The 20,387-nt window shown below is 46.3% G+C and overlaps 1 protein-coding gene across 1 annotated transcript in view; it reads left to right on the top strand.

Annotated features, from left to right (window-relative positions):
* The first annotated feature begins 14,500 nt into the window (after positions 1-14,500).
* PSMB7 (proteasome 20S subunit beta 7) overlaps positions 14,501-20,387 on the top strand; it is a 62,580-nt gene continuing 56,693 nt past the window's right edge. Inside the window, exons 1-4 of the mRNA XM_066367192.1 lie at positions 14,501-14,635; positions 15,075-15,168; positions 16,162-16,259; positions 17,500-17,640. Of these exons, the coding sequence (XP_066223289.1) occupies positions 14,574-14,635; positions 15,075-15,168; positions 16,162-16,259; positions 17,500-17,640 (395 nt within the window). The 5' untranslated portion in view covers positions 14,501-14,573. The remainder of the gene's footprint in view (positions 14,636-15,074; positions 15,169-16,161; positions 16,260-17,499; positions 17,641-20,387) is intronic.

Raw genomic sequence — 20,387 nt, forward strand, 5'->3', positions numbered from 1 at the left:
GCAAAGAGGTGCTCCTTCCAGCTAAGTCAGCTTGCCTTCTCTTAGGCAATCTTTGCAGAGTATTATTATATACTTCTGTTTACATATCACTGGTCACAGGTAATTTGAGAAATATCATTTATAACCTGGGCACTTTGCTGCCCCCAATAAAACTAGCCTTCGTGTCTGCCACAGGCTACAATTCCTGTCTTAGCCATATGCAGCAGTAGGGAACAAAACCAAGCTGAGAGGAGGGAATTGATGAGATGGGAGCTGAAAGGAGAACCACACAGAGAGGGAGGGAGAAGGAGAGAGAAAGAGAGAGAGATTGGTTTTAAAGAATTGGTTCACAGGATTAGAGAGCCTTAGTAAGTCTAAAATCTGCAGGGAGGCCAGCAGGCTGGAAACCCAGGAAAGAGTTGCAGTTGAAGTCCAAAGGCAGTCCGCTGGCAGAATTCCCTCTTGCTCTGGGAGGTCAGTTGTTTGTTTGTTTGTTCTATTAAGGCCTTCAACTGATTGGATGAGGTCCACCCACATTATAGAGGTTAATCTGCTTTACTCAAAGTCCACTGATTTAAATGTTAATCTCATCCCAAAACACCTTCACAGAAATATCTAGAACAATATTTTGTCAAATATCTCAGTACTGTGGCCCAGCCAAGTTGTCATATAAAATTAACCATGACATAGTAGTACCTAGGTTAGTGTTTGGCTGAATAATAAACAGTGGGAATCAGGGGGAGGGGGCATCTTTAGAATGATGACTGCCACAGGTGGGCATATGACCTAGGCTTATGCAATCAGGGGATTCCCTGCCCTTGGCCAGAGAGGGTTATTCTAGCATGGGTGCATGACCCAGGTGGCCCGCTGAAATTACTGAGAAAGCCATGCACTTCCAACTAGGGCAGCTGAACCAGAAGAACAGGGGCCATCTCTGCTGCAATTTAGGGAAAGGCCAAGTGGAAGCAAAGCCCACCCAAAAGAGAGCAAAATCAAGAGCAGGAATGAGTTCCGGGGGCCCATTCTTTGTGCACCTGAATCCAGTCAGCCCTGAGGCCAGCACTGCTCTGTTTTGCTGAAAGTCCATTCTGCAAAGTCCAGTTCAACAAAAATTGACCAACAAATGATTAAGTCACTTGAGAAATGGGAGATTTTCCAAATGAGTCAAAAGTATCTATTAAACAAAAGTAATTTCTTTAAACTGGGATTTAAAAGCAAGAATATGACTCTGTAGCAGAGAACTACTACTACTCATCCTTAGAAAACCAGCTCCTGGTTTCCTACCGAGCACCTGACCCCGGGACATGGAGTAACTGAGATTTGAGATGTCCATCATGAGCTGGCATTTTCTCTGATCCTTCAAATCAGCGGCTCTCAACCTGTGGGTTGCGACCCACAGGTTGAGAACCGCTGCTCCAAATGATAGAGTCAGATGGGCTCAACAGCATTTCATCAAATGATGACAATTCTACATTGGAGTTCAGGCCCAACCAGGTCCAGAAGACAGAAGTTTTATGACTGTGAGGCCCAGGTCTCAATGTCACATAGGTCTATTGTCACCTAGTGGTTTTCAACCTTTTTACAATTGGGTAACAGTGACCTAGCTAGCCAGAAACGGACACATGCAACAAATAAACGCTTTATCTTACTGCACATAATGGTGCTGATGCTTGATTTCCAAACTCCACGTGTATGATACATAGAATACTACATAAGTTTGTCCGCGTAATTTGTAAATGCTAGGTGTGGTGCAAAAGTTTATTTAAACTAGCCTACACTCTCCCAAGATATCTAGGACAGCCTCAATAGTATTTTAATCAATGATACAGGTTGATAAGTGGCAATCACCTGAGCAGATTTGACTAAGATCATTGGGTCTGTAATTTTCATATAACATCATGGTGATTAACTCTTTCTTGGACCAGCACGAAATTTCTTGTTTACCGGCACCGGTCTGCAGACCGGCAGTTGGAAAACATTGACCTGGGTACCTTTCCCTCAGCTCACACCTAAGGCCTCAGTGCTAAGCCTCCTGCCTCCCTTTTATAAGAACACTTGTGATTACACTGAACTCACCTGCATAATCCAGGCTAAGTTTCTCATTTCAAGATCCTTAACTTAATTGTATCTGCAAAGTCTCTTTTACCACGTAAGGTGACGACTTCACAGGTTCTGGGGCATAGGGTGTCCGCATCTCTGGGGGGCATCATTCAGCTTACTGCATCAACCAATGGTGTGGACGCTCACTCATTCATTGGTTTCATTCATTCATCCAATGGGCCAGTGTTTAGCCAGAGCCTTGCGGGAGATGGTAGGAGCTTCTCACCCAGGGAAGACCAGAGGCTTGCCATGTCCTGCGCCCCTCCCCAGGCCGTCCAGCTGCGGCCCTACTCCGCTTGATCTCGTGGTGGCTCGGCCACTGCAGTACTGTGGATGCGGGCACCCACATGCAGGTCACTCTGGGCTCTATTCTCTCCTGGCTGGAGAGTGAAGTAGATATAGTCTGCTTCTGATCCAGCAACACTCACAGAGCTTCCCTTCTGTGCCGGGCACTTCACACACAATTGCCTTTTGCCAACCTGAAGGATGGGCTTCTCGTCTCCTTGACAGGCGTGGAAGGCCCAGGGAGGCCACGTGACTTGCCTAAGGTCACGCACAGTGGACGTGGCAGATTGGAACCAAGATCTGGGGGACCCCAGGCCCTGCCTCCTCCCCTTGGTAAAGCCACAGACGGGCCTTGAGGACGGCAGCGTCTCCTCGACTCGGAGTCGCTTTTCCTTTGCCCCCAAATTTAGAGTTCTGGTTCAGTTCCCTCTTAGTTCAGCAGGAGTTCGCTCTTGGCTCTTGGGAACAGAAGACATTAGACTTCCTGTACTGGGGGCTCCCTGGCCACCTGGCCCCAAAACTGCTGTCACCTTTTAATAGATTTCTCAGGGAACAAGTAATTTGTTGCTGTTGCCGGTTTGGTGTTCAGCAGGAAGTCCCTGCGGGCCTGGAAGGTCAGTATGGAGCAACTCAAAGGCGACTGCGGGAGGAGGATACTGGGTCAGTGCTGGCCGCTCAGCGCCGCCGCGCCGCCAATTACCGCCCGGCCTGCTTCCTGCCGCAGACGTGCCCAGGGCCAGGGCTTTGAACCCTTGCAGGGAGGCCAGCTTCCAGTAAACAACCCAGGGCAGCGGGCAGATTGACAGCAGCGATGCAGGAGGATGGGCCGGCCACTGGTACTGCTCACTGCTCCTGCCGGCAGATGGACAGAACCATAGTCCCCGGGGGGGTCCTCGCAGCCAGGAGCTCGGGGGGCTGTCAGAGTGTCCGAGCCTCGCTGCTGGGGAGACAGGCTCCTGCCATGTCCAGTGGGATTTCTAGGCCATAGTTTCTGGGCCAAGGAAGCTGATGTTTTTCTGGGTAGGGGGACGAGCCCGGTCTGGTCCCCTTCTCAGCCACCAGCTTGGGAGCAGGGATGGAGCGAGAACCCACAGGCGGACATCGGTGTCCTACTTCTTTCTCTCTCCCCAGGAAAGGCTCAGAAATACTTTGGAGGCAACTGTGGTGCTGCTGGGTCTCCACCACCATTTTTATTTGGCCGTTAAAAGAAAGGAAGTGTGCTCACTGTCTGGTTTCGTTCACGTGAAGTTCTAGAATTTTGAGACTTTAGAAAGGCGTTGCCTTTGTGAGGGATTGACTCAAAGGAGCAGGAGGGGACTTCGGGGGTGGCGGAAAGGTTCTATATCTTGGCTGGGGTACTGATGGCACATTTATCAAAATCCATCCAACTGTATCCTTAAAACCTGTGCATTCTACTGAATGCACACTCTACCACAACAAGAAAGAGAGGGAGGAGAAGTAGCCGGAGGGAGATGGAGAGGCCTGGAGAACCGGGGGCACACACATGCGCACGCACACACACACACTCACACTCACACTCACACTCACACGCTTTTCTCCTTTATACTTTCCTCAGTGCAGCCGCAAAAAAACACGGTTCTTCTTCATCTTTGCACCGTAATCAGCATCCTTCTGTGTGCAAGCAGTAAACAGCTGAGATGTGAAATGGGATGCCCACGGAGGCTGGTGCCCTGTGTCCTGGAAGCGGGGCCATTCATTAAAGCCAGGCTGCTGGTGCTTCTGAGACAAAGAACCCTGAATGTCCACCAGCTCCTGCTGCTGCACCCGCTGCCCGCTGAGCTCAGTCAGGCCCCCGGGGGGTCTCAAGGTGAGAGGCTGTTTCTGTGGTCTGGTCCAGGAGACCAGCTGGACCCAGCAAGTGCTCCGCTCCACGCCCGGAACGTCTTACTGCACCGGAAAGCCAAGAGGAACTCAAACTGCTGGGGCCCGCCTTGAAATGGGCTCCAGTGCTCATATTTGGGACAATTGGAGATCAAAATGATTAATAACAAGAATTGATTACAACACAAAAAATTAAAAAAAAGAATTCTTGAATTAAAAAAAAGTAATTAAAAAACAAACAAACAGGCCCTGGCCGGTTGGCTCAGTGGTAGAGCGTCGGCCTGGCGTGCGGAAGTCCCAGGTTCGATTCTTGGCCAGGGTACACAGGAGAAGCGCCCATCTGCTTCTCCACCCCTCCCCCTCTCCTTCCTCTCTGTCTCTCTCTTCCCCTCCTGCAGCCGGGGCTCCACTGGAGCAAAGATGGCCCGGGCGCTGGGGATGGCTCCTTGGCCTCTGCCCCAGGCGCTAGAGTGGCTCTGGTTGCAACAGAGCGATGCCCCGGAGGGGCAGAGCATTGCCCCCCTGGTGGGTAGAGCGTTGCCCCCTGGTGGGCGTGCCGGGTGGATCCTAGTCGGGCGCATGCGGGAGTCTGTCTGACTGTCTCTCCCCGTTTCCAGCTTCAGAAAAATACAAAACAACAACAACAACAAAACAAACAAACAAACAGGCAGGATGAGGGAAAGCAGTTTCTTACAGAAGAGCAGCAACTAGGAAGGGGTGAGAGACAGAAAGGGGCATCTGACAATCGTCCTGATGATCGATTTGGGCAAAAATCATCAAGTGGGTGCTATCACCGTTGAGAAGAAGACCGTTGGTAAACCAGACCTGCACTGTCTTGAAGAATCACCCACATATTACCTTTCAATTACAATTAGAAGAAGAGACCCTTACAGATAGAGAAAAATGTTGGACACCAATTTACTCCGATGATGAAACGTAATGCCACCTATATCGGGACCAACCAATATCACATGCCCCCCGCAGGGGTGCCCCGAGAAGGACACAGCCCGACTTATGAGGCACTCCTGCCCTAGTCATCAGGTAACTCCGCACTGAGGAACGTTCTTCAGAACACAAGGGGCGGGCCTCCCTATGGGAAGAGGGGAAGAAGGTCTGGAGACCTGTTTCAGACCGAAGGAGCCTGAGGGGTCATGGTGACTGTTTCCAGTGTTGGGGGGTCCTTGCTGGAACCCTGGATCACAAGATTCCTAAAGGTGATACTGGGGACATTCGAGTGTGAACTGGGTAACAGATGATAATGTTGACCCCATCTTACATCTTACATTTCCTGAATGTGACAATGGTATTGTGGTTTTGTAGGCAAATGCCCTTGTTTTTAGAAGACTCTTGCTGAAGTTTTTAGGGACAACTATTCAATGTGAGATCCTTTTTTTAAAGATATTTTTAAATTTATTCATTTTAGAGATGGGAGAGAGAGAGAGCAAGAAGGGGGGAAGAGCAGGAAGCATCAATATCCTTATGTGCCTTGACCAGGCAAGCCCAGGGTTTTGAACCAATGACCTCAGCGTTCCAGGTTGACGCTTTATCCACTGCGCCACCACAGGTCAGGCCTCAATGTGGGATCCTTGATTGGATCCCAGACCATACAAATCATAAAGGTAATGATTGGGATCATTGGGGAAATTTGAAAGTGGACTGCATAGTAGATAAAAACACTAAATCCATAGAATGGTTTTGTGGTCATGTAGCAGAATGTCCTTGTTTTTAAGAGATTCATGCTCTAGTATTTAGGGGCGAGGTGTTAATAAATTTTCAACTAATTCAGGAGAGAGAGGGGTTCATTGTATTACTTTTGCAATTTTCTGAATATTTGAAACACTTTAAAACAAAACATTGGGGGAAAAGGATAAATATGTATAGTAGAGATTTGAAGAAAATATAAATAGGGAAATAAGAATGACCCAATATCCCACCAAGGAATTATCATAGTCAGTAATAGGACAGGTTTCTTCTTTACATATATAATGTAATGTGCACACACATGCAGAAAGTTGGAACCATACACATTCCTCCCAGCTCTCACCTTTTCTTCTGTGTTATTAAACATGCATCGAAAACACAATTTTTAATAATCTCATATTTAGCCATTCTCCCTTTGTTTGACAGTAAAGTAGTTTCCAGGTTTTCACTGTAAAATTGCTGTATATTATAATGTATAGTCTATTATAACATTCAATACACATATAATCCATTATTCATATATCTAAGATATAATCCATTATAAAATTTAACATATTCATTATAAACAATGCTACAATAAACATCTTTAAGCACCAATCCTTGTATGAGGATAGACTCTTAGAAGGAGAATTTTTGAAATAAATGTTATGAATATTTTTAAGGATCTTAAAATATTTATATTTACTTATTTTGGAAATTTTAGTTTTAAAATTTCTTATTGACTTTGTTGGGGTGACGTTGGGTAGTAAAATTATGTAAGTTTCAGCTGTACAGTTCTATAGTCATCATCTGTCTACTGCACTGTGCATTCCCCAGCCCTAGTCGAGTCTCCCTCCATCACCATCTACCCCCACCCTCCCCCGCCTTCCCCACCGCATTCCCTCCTGCAATCCCCATACTGTGGTCTGTGTTTATCAGTTTTCTCCTTTGCCTAATCCTCTCACCTTTTTCACCAGCCCCCCTTTTTGAACAATTAAAAAATAATAATTTTATTGAGGTCTAATTGATACACAAAAGAAAAAATGCACCGGTTTAATGTATACAAGTTGATGAGCTTTGATATCTGCCTGCACCTGTGACACTATCACCACAGTCAAGGTGATGAACATATATGCATCATCTCTAACGTCTCCTCATGTCCCTTTTTCCTTAGGAGTTCGTGGGTGCCAGGAACGCTTAACGTGGGAGCCACCCTTGTAACAAAGGTCGACTCTAGGCACTGTGTTGTACAGGATCTTGAACTATTTTGGCCAATGGCTTCCAGGAAGCTTGTACCACTTTACACTCCAAGCTAAACTATGCTAGCAAACTACGAACGTGCTCGCCTTGTCACACCGTCACTAACACTGAGTATTATTACTAGAAGAAAGTCTGCCGCATTCCATGGTGAAAATAGCGCCGTAGGTGAGAAGGCTTCCACGGACACGCTCTGTTCTCATCTTGTTTGACCCTCAGGACTTGGGTGACTCTCCCTCCCTCTGCAGCCCTGACCCCAGTCTTGGCAGCTGTGACGTCATGCTCCCCTGGTCCCTGCCCCCACCTGTCTTCCTGCCTGCTGCTTCTCTCCACCCTTCGCCCGCCCCTCACTTTTGCCCACTGATAATTACCTCTGTCCTTGCTTCCTTCTCTCCCACTGCACTCGGAACTTGCATGGCTTTCTGTCTGCTGTTGGAGAACTCCTACTTCTCTCTCCTTAGTCCAGACTTACAGCGCATGTGTCCCAAAGGGTGGACATTTTTGCATCCATCCATCCATCCATCCATCCATCCGTCCATCCGTCCATCCATCCATCCAAGTCAGACCATTGGGGAGAGTAGATTCCGCCTTTTCCCTGCTCCTAACATCCAACCTCTGACCACGTCTGATCGAGCTGACCTCCTGTCATGTCTCTTTAGAGGGTTCCCTTATGCTGTCATCACTGTCACCATTCTAGTTCGGGCCATTTTACTCTCCTCCTTGGTCCAGGGCTCTCCTATTTCCAGTCTCTCCCTGGCCATTCCACCCGCCCAGTGGCTGCCAAGCTGGTTTTCACAACGCGCCAATGCGATCACATCCTTGCCCTGGTCCCTGATGAGTTTCCAGCTCCCCGCCCCTCTAAACCCTCTACTCCCGCTGCTTCATACTGCCTTGTGTCTGCTCACACCATCCTCTGGAGCACCCGTTCTCTCCTTCCTGCAACCCCAGCCAGCCTCTGGTACCCCGTGCAGCCTCCATCAGAACCTTCTCATCCTTTCACCTCCTTATTGGTGTCTGTATCCATTTCCCTTCAAGGCAGAATCTTTGAGTTCCTGTGCCAGACACAGGACTGGAATTTGTTTAAGAAATGGCTGAATGCATGAACAGACTAGCCTTCTCCTAGTTGAGGAAGGGCAGGGCAGGTCTAGAGCCATGGAGGTGGTGCAGCTGGAGGATGTGCCCGGTCCACACACTCAGAGGAGGACCCTGCAAGGCTTGGCTGGAGAAAGCATCTATCAGCTGTGGTTCAGCGGCCTGTAGGACACCTTGTCTTTGGGAGACATGCTCTGCTAAAACTCCCTTTGGTCAGCAGGCAGCTCTTGTTCCCATTAGAGGTCATGTTTCTTCTCTGTTTAAAGTCTTCCATGGCTCCCAGGTGCTCTTGGGATAGACCAGGCTTCTACACCAGCCTCCGTTACAAGGGTCTTGTTTACTTCCTAGCTACTCCTCTCCTCTCCTGTCCCTGCCCCACAGCCAACGGATCTACCTGCTGTTCTGCAGACCTGCTCTCTCATATATAAGCTGTTCCCTCTGTCTGGAATGCTTTCCCCTTCTCTCCACTGTTATTCTTTAAGACCTTGTGTTACCTCCTCCAGGAAGCTTGCCCTGACCCACCAGGTAGTCATGTCAACCTGAATCTCCCCTCTCCAGGAAAAATGACTCCACTTTCTACAGCCTGCCCTCTAGGGACCCAAGTCTTCATCACTGTGTGGCCATAGGCAGTCCCTGATCCTTCTGAGTCTTAGTTTCTTTTTCTTTTCCTGTTTTAATTCAGTGAGAGGAGGGAAGGCCGAGAGACAGACTCCTGTACCCCGACTGGGATCCACCTGGCAAGCCCACCAAGGGGCGATGCTTTGCGCATCTGGGGTGTTGCTCTGTTGCTCAGTAACTGAGCTCTTCTTAGTGTCTGAGGCGGAGGCCATGGAGCCATCCTCAGTGCCTGGGGCCAGCTCACTTCAATTGAGCCATGGTTGCAAGAGAGGAAGAGAGAGAGAGAGAGAGAGTTAGAGAGAGAGAGAGAGAGAGAGAGAGAAGGAGGTGTGGAGAAGCAGATGGGTGCTTCTCCTGTGTGCCCTGACCAAGAATTGAACCCGGACATCCACATGCTGGACTGATGCTCTTACCACTGAGCCAACAGCCAGGGCCCTGAGTCTTAGTTTCTCTTACTGTTCCATCCCCGCTTAGGGCTTCCCTTCCTTGTGGGTTGTTAAGAGAACGAGATCTAGTAAAGGGAGGCCAGGTTAAAAACCAGTGGACAGGACAGGCCTGAATTCGAAGTCCAGTTCCCTTGTTAGCCAGGCACGTCCTCTCTCCCAGCTGAGCGTTCCCACCTGTGAGCTGGAAACCGTAACAGCACCAGGGGTGGCAGAGTTCATGGGGTTGTGGCACGGAAAGGGCTCAACAGGGCGCCTGGCACATAGAAAGGTCTCCGTAGATGTTAACCACGATGACGAAACCAGGTGGGAAAAGGGTGTGTAAACTCTAAAGTGCTATGAAGGGGGAGGCGTTCTCATGACTTCCTTGTGACGGCACGGGCCCCGGGTAAAAAGGAGGGAGGATGTTCACTCCTGCTCAGCATCAGCCAGCTCAGGTCTTCTCTCCTCTCCCGGAGGTAGTAGTTAAACACCCGTCCCGGGCCCTGCTTGCAGTGACTGGGATTCTGTGGGTCTCAGCAGGGCCCCAGACTCTGCTAAGTGCCCCAGTGGAGTCTGGAGCAGGTGGAGGGAGTACACACTTCGTGCCCTCCCGCTGGAGCTGTGGCGTGGTGTGCTTGTGACTGTGCAGTGAGGCTTGGTGCCTGCGTGCTGGGCCAGGGACCCTGGAGTCTGGAGCAGCTGCTCTAATTCATGCAAAGGAAGGCGTCCAGGTTTGCCCTGTCTATTTATAGCTTATTTATGAAGAAGGAAAAACAAGGGCCCAGTTGCCTTAGCAACCAGAGGCATCATGGGCTGCTTTTCCTGCAGTGGGAAGATGGCCAAGTTTTCTTGTGGGGGGCACCCCCGGATGTGTGTATCCTGACAGAGGAAGGATGAGCCTTCCGGGGACTGTCCCGTGCTGGGTTCCCAGCAGCCTGCAGGGTGGGGGAGGGTGCTTGCCGGGCCCTTGGAAAATGCAGGCTGATGCGACCTCCGGGCTCCTGGTGCCGGTGCTCCCTCTTGTCTGCTGGGTGCCCACCCCGTGGCCGCAGGCCCACTCAGGAGTCCTTTCTTGGCTGTGCTCTGGTACGTGTCCCTTAGGGCACTTGGCACAGTGAACTGGAGCTCCCAGACCAATACCTGTCAAAGTTGTAATTGGGCACGGAGTTGGCATAGAGCCCGGCACCAAGGAGGGGCTTCATAAATACTTGATGATGGGATGAATGAACAAACGGTACCTACGAAGTAAGGGAAAGTGTAATGTTCTCTCATTTTACAGGTGAGAAAATTGAGATGAAGCTAGATTTTAAGAGACCAGCCTATAAGGACACAGCTGGGAACTAGCCCCACCGGGATGAGAATCCTCAAGAAGGAAGCCTTATGTTTGCTCTGCCGAAGCCCTAGGACACACGGGGACTTGGGTTTCAACTGAGGCAGAATCATCAGGGGAACAGGTGCTGTGTCTGGTTGGGGCGAAGGGATGTGGTTTGAACCTGGGCGCTGCCACTGAATCAGCTGTGTGGCCTTGAGCCAATGACTTTACCTATCTGGGCATCAGTTTCCTCGTCTGTAAAGTGGCGTCATGAGGCATGGTCCCCAAGGCCTGCCAGCTCCCTGAGGGCAGGCGTTGTGCCTGTCTTTTGGTCATCTGTTTCCCTGGTGTCTGGCACATTCTAGGTGCCTTGGATGTTCATGAGATCCTATTGGTAAAGTGGTTAGAACAGAGTTCAGGACACTGGGCGCTCTCAGGGGATGTTTGTTGTTACTATATTTATTAGAAACGGAGGCGCAGAGAGCCCGATGGCTCCCCTGAGGCCATACAGCCAAATCCAGGGCAGCAGTGGTGGCTTTACTGGGCAGTTGGGTTTGGTGGTACTGGCAGGGATTAATGGGACTGTGTCCAAACCCTGGGGAGGGCATTCTGGCTGGACCGCAGTCCCAGGGGGAAGCAGTCACGTTGGACAGGGAGGCTGAAGCAGGTGTCTCTGAGTACTGGGGATGGAGAGTTGCCCTCCACAGGTACTAGACCCTGCCCCAGGCTGACTGGGCTTTGTTTGGCCTTGGGCTCTGCTTCTCAAGGCCCAGACCCTGGTTGCCTAGAGGCTCTCTGTCGCCCTCTGCTGGGCTCTGGATGCCTCTGCCGGGCCCCTCCAAAGGCTGATACCACCTTCCTCAGCTCAGTCAGGGTGTGAAAACCATACCAAAGAGACCCAGTTAAGAAGAAGAGAGATGGCCTGGAGACAAACCGAAGTCACAAATCATTTCCATCCTTCACTGGCTCCTGCAGCTCTGTGGCGGGACCCAGCCTCCCAACCCCCCAATGTGGGGGCTGCAGGCCGCTCTGCTTCCCCTTCCTGCAGCCCAGCAGGCTCCTCACTGGCTTCTGATTTTGTTTATTCCGGACCTTAAGCATCACTGTGTCTGTCCCTCCTGTCTTCTCACCCTTTGAATTTACATGCTGTCCTGAGCCTCTAGGCTTCTGCAGCTCCCCCTTCCCCATCAGCATGCTGAGGACTTCTCTCTCCCTGGGACCTTGAACTCACGAGGCATATTGGTCCACTATACCTGGAAAAACGAAATGCCACAAACTGGGTGGCTAAAGTAACGGAATTTTTTTTTTTTCTCGCAGCGCTGGAGGCTAGACATCTGAAATCAAGGTGTCAGCAGGCTTGGTTCCTTCTGGGGGCTGTTCCAGGCCTCTCTACCGGCTTCTGGTGGTTAGCTGGCAATCTTTGATATTCCTTGACTTGTAGAAGAGTCACTCCATCTCTGCCTGTCTGTCTCCAAATTTCCCCTTTTTATAAAGACATTAGTCATGTGGGATTAGGATTTACTCTAATGACCTCATTTTAACTTGATTACCTCTGTGAAGATCCTGTCTCCAAATAGGCTCACACTAAAGTACTGGGGGTTAAGACTTTAACATAGGAATCTTGGAGTGACACAATTCAGCTCATATCAGGTGAAGGGGAACTACATCAGATTCATCTCTGTGTCTATTTCCTTGGGGCTGAGCCCGCAAGGAGTGAGAGAGTCTGATGAACGTTATCGAGGCCAGTTTTTCACTCTGTATTTACTTACTGACTCCAGGGTATGTTGAATTATGACCTGTCCTGTGTAGGTCTTACAGAGTTGAGTCTCTCTCCTCAAGAAGTGGACTTCTCCAGAGCAGGGTCCAAGTCCTTTTACTTTTTACATTCACCAAAGTAGAGAGTTGGCAGCACAGGAGATACTCAAACTTTTTCATCAGTAGATTTCTATGGAGGCAGGTGGATGAGGTTTTATTTTCCTAATTACACATAAAAGATCCAGAGAAATAATGAAAGAAAATTTAACCTTTCATTTCATTTCATAAATATTTTTTGAACACAGTTGTGACAGACACTGGTTCTAGGTGATTGAGATGCCATTCATTCATATTCATTCATTCATTCATTCATTCATTCATATTTCCTACCTAGAAATATGTCTGATATATAGTAGGTGCTCAATAAATATCTGCTGAGTGAATAGATGAATTAATCTCACAGTTATTTGTGTGTGTGTGTGTGTGTGTGTGTGTGTGACAGAGACAGAGAGAGATAGAGAGAGGGACAGACAGACAGAAAGGGAGAGAGATGAGAAGCATCAATTCTTCCTTGTGGCATCTTAGTTGTTCACTGATTGCTTTCTCATATGTGCCTTGACTAGGGGGCTACAGCAGACCGAGTGACCCCTTGCTCAAGCCAGCGACCTTGGGCTTAAGCTGGTGAGCTTTGCTCAAACCAGATGAACCCGCACTCAAGCCGGCCACCTTGGGGTTTCGAATCTGGGTCCTCCGCAACCCAGTCCTACACTCTATCCACTGCGCCACCGCCCATTCAGGGTGTCCCACAGTTTTGAGTCTGTCATTTACTTGCTATGCAAATTTGAGTACGTGACTTCACTTTGATGAACCTTGATTTTCATCAGTAAAATTAGTTGAATTATGTAGCTATCTCTTAGGGTTGTTGGCAGGATGAAGTAAATGTATTAACAATAATGGCTATTTAGAAGCTGCTACAAGCCAAAATAGATACTTTCCATGTAGAATTTTTAACTCTCACAGCAGCCTTTTAAAAATTGAGACAAAATTAACATAATGAAATTCACTATTTAAAAATGTGCAGTTCAGTGGTTTTTTGTATACTTACTAGTTTGTGTAACCATCACCTCTATCTGATTCTAGAACATTTTCATCAACCCCAAAATAAACTTTGTACCCATTAAACAGTCAGTCCCCACTCCCTACCTTGCCCATCTCCTAGCAACCACTGATCTACCTTCTGGCTGCATGGATTTACCTACTAAGGACATTTAATAGAAATGGAACCATATTTACTATATGTGGCTTTTTGTGCCGGTCTTCTTTCACTTATCACAGTATTTTCAAGGTTCATCCCTATTGTACAGTATGTATCAATGCTTCATTCCTTTTAGTGTTTGAATAATATTCTGCAGTGTGTATATGTACTACATTTTGTTTATCCATTCATTAATTGATGAACATTTTGGTTGTCTCCACTATTTGGCTATCATGGATTATAATGTTGCTATTAATATTAGCATACAAGTTTTTGTGAACATGTTTTTAATTCTCTTGGGTATATACATAAGAGAAGAATCCTGTTTCGGGGGCAGCTGCACCATTTTATCAATACATTTCTACTAAGTATGTGTGAGGGATCCAGTTTCTCCATATCCTCGTCAACACTTGTTATTGTCTGTCTTTGATTTTGACATCCTAGTTGACGTGCAGTGGTACTGAATTGTGGTTTTGATTTGCATTTCCTAATGATTAGTGAGTGATATTGAACATCTTTCATGTACTTCTTGTTCAATTCACAGCAGCCTTTAGAGATACCTGTTTCCTGCATTTGACAGCAGAGGAAACAGATTCAGAGTTGAGAGGACTTGCTCAGTGCGAGTAGGTGGTAGGGCTCTGTCTGGAACCTGGGTGTGTCTGTCTCCAAAGCCCCATGGAGCTGAGCTAAGAGCAGAAACAGCTCTGGTCTGGCTGGCAGAAGGACTGGTCTTTGGAGCATCCACATTGGGAGAAGTCCTTTCCCCGCCCCGGGCGTCAGTTCCCCCTCCTTGCCACTTGGGGTGATATACTCCAAACACCTCCGGGCTCTTCTAGGAGCCCGTACCTATAAAATCAATCTCCCCTGCGCGGAGTTTGCCCCGCCCCTTCAGCTCAGGTTGCCGGGGGCGTCGGAAGTACTAGTCTCTTTTTGTTTGCGCCCGCCCCCGCCCCGGAAGTGCTTTCTGGGGAAGATGGCGGCTGTGTCAGTGTGTAAACCACCGGTTGGAGGTTTCTCTTTCGATAACTGCCGCAGGTGCGACCATTCCCGGGCCGGGTTCAGAGTGGGATAGGGAGTGCGGTGCTGGGGTTGGCGCTGGGCCGCGGCCTGATCTGGAAAGTCCAAAGGGAGGGGAATGGCTCGGCCTACGCCCTGCGGCCCGTGTGACTCAGGGGAATCAGGGCCTGAGCGTGGGTTTCTCCTGAGGCCGGGTCCTGCTCTCCTGTTTTCCCAGCCTACTTGGACACCCTCCACCTCCGTCTCCTTAGGCGAAGTGCCGCCCCTCTCTGCGGCTCACTTTGCTGAAAAACGGGACTGTAGTCCTGCTATTTGCAAGGAGAATTGAGGGAACAGATGGGCGTGAAAGTGAAGAGTAGGTTCTTTTTTTTCCCCGAGTTCCGTTAGGCACCCTTCCTGCCAATGCGGCGCAATGTGGTCCTGCCCGTCAACGCTTTATTCTCTCATTTGCTCTTAGAAATGCCGTTTTGGAAGCCGATTTTGCAAAGAAAGGCTACAAGCTTCCGGCGGCCCGGAAAACAGGCACGACCATCGCGGGGGTGGTCTATTCGGTAAGCCGGGACGAGCCACAAGCTGCTTTTACGGGGCTGATCACGGTGAACCTGGCCTCCTTTACTTCTCTGGGTGCTGTCGGGAAGGGCCCATGCTACAGCGCACGTCAGAAAAAGGCCCTTAGAAGAGACTGTGTTTGCTAGGCTTTGTGTGCTTACCAACAGTTTATATTCTTTTCTCACTTTGTAGAGTTTTTAAAACAGTAATTTATTTATTTATTTTTAGAGAGGAGGGGGGGGAGAGAGAGAGAGAGAGAGAGAAGGGGGAGGAGCAGGAAGCATCAACTCCCATATGTGCCTTGACCAGGCAAGCCAGGGTTTTGAACCGGCAACCTCAGTGTTTCCAGGTTGATGCTTTATCCACTGTGCCACCACAGGTCAGGCTCACTTTGTAGAGTTTTTGACAGGAGGCCAGTTTACTTTTCTGTCTTAAGTTACTGCTTCAGAAGGCAGGATGATGTAGTGGGAACACAGGTTTGGGCTCAGACAGGTCTGTCTAACCATTTAACTTCCAGGTTTGGGCAGCTCACTTTCCTTCTCACAGCCACACTTTCCTCATCTACCAAATGGGTATAGTCACTCCCTTAAGTTGTTGTTAGGATCAGAAGAGATAATGCTTATTGTCGTTAAAGGTAAAATATGAGATTTTTTAAAAAAGAAATTGACAGGTTCCAATTTTAATGGAAGGATTTCTGTGTCTTATGCCAGACTTTTACCATGTTAGCTTTGGTTTGTAAGGAATTCATTGACTCTTTGAAATCATGAATGATAATTCCTACCACATACTCAGGATTCAACCAGTAACATTTGTTAATAAGTTTTATTTTGAACTCAAAGTACAGTGCAGTATTTTTGTTAGGAGTTTTTTTCTGGGGGGGGGGGTAGATTGTTGGGGGAGCAGGGGATGGCCAGCATTGTTTTCCCTAAACTTGAGTAGAAAGCTGTGGTTTATGTATGTAAGCTTGTTTATAAATACATGTTTTTAAAAAATAGGATGGCATAGTACTTGGAGCAGATACAAGGGCAACTGAAGGGATGGTTGTTGCTGACAAGAACTGTTCAAAGATACACTTCATATCTCCTAATATTTAGTAAGTATTGATCAGTTTGAATAGCTTTTATATTTTTTAAACATTTCAGGATTAAAATTGAATTTACTATGTTTCTCCTTAAAACCTGTTATTCAGCCTGTATTTTCTTTCTGCCTCCCTTAAATGGCATTTTTATTCACCTGTCACTTAAGCAAGTTACTCTCAAGTCCTCTCTTTGCTTTTGTCTTCAATTCAGTTGGTGCCTGGTCTGCCTTCCCTGTGCCCCTTGAATCCATTCCCTCCTGTCTTCTCTGCTAAGGCCTTAGTTCAGATTGTTTTTCTGAGCTGGACGATTACAGTTGCCGTTTAAGTGGGCTCTCTGCCTTGGGTTTCTCTTTCATCTCTGTTCATTCTTCTGTTACATTGGACTTTGTAAAGCACAAGTCTGATTATGTTGCTTTCCTTTTTAAAAAGTTTTCAGGGGACTTTTTACATTTTACATTACTCTCAGGATAAAATAGACACTGGAAGGCCTTGCACAATCTCACAAAATGATGATCTTTTCAGCCTGTTTAGCTGCCATCACGCACCACTCTAGTTACACCTGCACGGTCCCTGTTTCCCTCATGCCCCTCTTCCCCTCGTCTTCAAGCTATTTCTCCTTTGCTTCCGCCAGCCCCTCTGCCTGGACGTGTCCCTTCATCTGCTCTGCTTATACACTGTTTTTATTCTCTTCTTTCAAATTCAGCTCCTCTGAAACCTCAAAGATCAGGATGAATTGTGCTCTCCTTCACTTTCCCTTAATATATTCTACCTGTGCTACTAAATTGCATTATACAAGGTATAATTTTTGTTTACCTGTGTTATTTCCACTCAGAAATCAAGTGCTAGGACTGTGTTATATTTTCTTTATTCCTAGCACTTAGTGCAGTGACTGGTACCTGATAGTAAATACTTGGTAAATGTTAAAATGGCAGAACTTTTAATATGCCTTGCTCTTTTGTACAAGTTGGATATATTAGTAGGATTAATAAAATATACACTCTTAGGAGCACCAAGACCCGTGTGCCACACTGGAAATGTTCCTTTATGCCACAGAAAATATGTTTGTATATAATTAGATGTCTATTGTCCATTTTATGTTTATTTAAGCTTGGTTAGACAGAGGAGTTACAGTGCAGATATACTCAAAAACATCACTGTATGTATCTGAACCTCATGGATATTATCCAAGAAACTCCACTTCTGATTGAGCCCTCTGGTAATTGAATTTCAGCTAAGTTCCAATTGTGTTTTTTAGTTGTTGTGGCGCTGGGACAGCTGCAGACACAGATATGACCACCCAGCTTATTTCTTCCAACTTGGAGCTCCACTCCCTGTCCACTGGCCGCCTCCCCAGAGTTGTGACGGCCAATCGGATGCTGAAGCAGATGCTTTTCAGGTGAGGTTCCAGGATGAGGATTGCTATAGCGTCTTTTTCTCATGTCTTAGATCTGCAGCAGGGGAAACCTGGAAGCTAGAGAAAAAGCATTCAGAAATACACATTTTATTTTAGAAATCAATTGTTATTAAAAAGCCATTTTAATTTCATAAGGGTTTTAATAATGGGTTTGAATTTATGGGACCTGTCGGTCTTTTTTTTTTTCTTTTTTCCTGAGTAAATGATGTGTGAATAGTTGAGTTATTTTCTCAGGCATGGGGATATTACTAGATAAAAAAACTTTTCTACTTATAGGGAGAAGGAGCTGGAAGGAACCTTTAAGGAGTTCATCTTGTGAACACAAGCACAAAAATATTGTTTCTTATCTCCCTCTTTTAAGGGGAAAAAGCAATGAAGTGAAAAATGGTAACCTTAATGCTAACCAACATTTAGGCAGGTCCTGTGCTAAGTGCTTTATAAAACATGATCTCACTTCATCCTTTTAATTCTGAGGTCTGGGCTTCTCTAGTTTATATGTGAACAAGGTGAGGCTTAAGGAAGTGCAATCACTTGCCTGACCTGACCTGGCCTTCACTCCCTGCTGATTCCCACAGACAGTTCCTCTTAGTAGTTTTGTTTCTCTTTCTTCCTTAATAAATCACATAATCACTTTATGTGTGTGTAGGTCAGGGCAGTTTTAAACTTGAAGTCCATTTTCTCACTTGCTTCTCCCGAGGAGAGGCAGTGTAGTATAATGTATATAGCTTGGGTTGGAATACTGGCTTCTCTTTGGCACCTGCCTTACCTTGAACAGATTCACTTCTCATATGCCTTTGTGGGATGTGTGCATTGATACTTTTTTTTTCCAAGTTGACCAGAGACCCTTATTCTCCCACAAAACATTTTCTTTATCTCTGCCCCAAGCAGCGGCAAACAGTTAAAGGGGAGCAGGCATAGAGAACAAAGATTATAAACAGGCAGCTCAGAGGACATAATATATATAGCTTGTAGAGAAATTTTATTTGGGTCACAATAGTGTTGTTTTTTAAAAATAGTGACCAATAATTATAAACTGAGAACTTGATTTAAAAAGTCTGGATTTCTGGCTGCTTTTGAAAAAAAATTGAGAAAGAGTGTGATTACACATGGCAGTAATCTTCTAGAACCGAGTGGCAGATGTTGCCTTTAGAAGTGGGAGCCTGTGTCTGGTCTTTCTGTTCCTGCCGTGTTTGCTTCCCTCTGTTTCCTACCTGGCCCTTGCCTTCCAGTCACTTTGCAGGTCCTCATCTGTGAGTCTGGCATGGCCCCAGACGCTCAGTAAAGTGGATGTGAGGTTTAATGTGGCTCTGCAGCAACAGTAGCATAGTTCCCCTTTCACTGACAAGGTGACTAGGACTTATGAGTCATATGGGCAGGAAGCCTAGTCATACACACCTAATTCCTGCTCTGGCTGTCCGAGCCCTTATGTCAGTGATTTCCCTTTATTTATGAACAGAATCGTCATCGTAACCCTGGAGAATTATCACCTATCAAATAAATCCTCCCACTACAGTGTGAGAACTTGTTAAAGCACATCTGTGGTCAAGGTTTTTGAAGACATTTGTGATTTTGATTTTTAATACAAAGCTCCCTCTGGTGGTTTCTCTGGTGCATTACATTTAAAATAATTTTGAAATTTGTGAAATTGCAATAAATAAAATATTTCAAGATTCCTTGCAATGTCATTTTAAGCATTTAGCAAAATCTAGCAGATGTTTCTGTTAATCTCTTTAGAATGTTTTAGGAATTCTAAAGTCTCTTTTTTCAGTGTTCTATTATTTTTAGTTTAAAGTTTTGAGAGGAACATTTAAACATTTAAACCAGGATGAGATATTTTTAAATGTGTCCTGATATTTTTGTTGAATTACGTAAAATGAGCTAGTTGTATATGGAAAAAAGTATAATATTTGACTTTACAAGCAAGGCTCACTAGTCCAGGGCTTGGTGCACAGTTAGATCTTCATAAGATTCAGAGGATGAAAAAGAGTGAGGTGTCTGTCCTCTTCCCGCTGTTAGTACACTGTGAACAGTGTTCCCATCAGTAGAAGAGATTATCATCCCAGGTGTTTACCCTGAGTCCATAGAAGAGATTGGGAGACCTGTGATCCTCCTGAAATAGTAAATGGATTTTGTCTGTACACTTGTTATGAGGTGGGGTTCCACAGTTTCAGTGAGTTTTTCAGAGGGGTCTGTGACCCATAAAAGTTTAAGAACCATTGATGAATATCATCATTTTGAGTCATGTCATAGAATTCCATTCTATTAACTGATTTTTGAACATTAAGGATGTTGCCTCTCTTAAGGTATTTATTATAAGGTATTTTATGAATCCTTTGGAACATAGACCCTTTAGGTACTTGTGATTAATTCCTTAGACTGTAGTCTATAAAATAAATTCCTAGAAGTGGAATTGCTTGGTCAAAGATATGTACAGTTAACATTTTGATACATATTGCCAAAACTATCCTTGAGAAAGATTATACTAAGTTGCACTACCATTAGTGGTGGATGAGAAAATGTAGCATGGTTTTTAATGATTGTGTAGTTTTCTGTTGTGTTGTTTTATCAGTTTAGCCAAATCTCCCTCTTACTTTTTCCACTTTTTTTTAAGCATCACAAACAGTACTGCAGTAAACTCTTATGTATTCATTACTGTATATTTATTCTGTTACATTACTGAAAGTAGAATTTCTGGATCAATTTTAAAGGATTTCAATGACTTCAATATC

The sequence above is a fragment of the Saccopteryx leptura genome, chromosome 2, assembly GCF_036850995.1.
Source record: "Saccopteryx leptura isolate mSacLep1 chromosome 2, mSacLep1_pri_phased_curated, whole genome shotgun sequence".
In the NCBI taxonomy this organism is placed as follows: domain Eukaryota; kingdom Metazoa; phylum Chordata; class Mammalia; order Chiroptera; family Emballonuridae; genus Saccopteryx; species Saccopteryx leptura.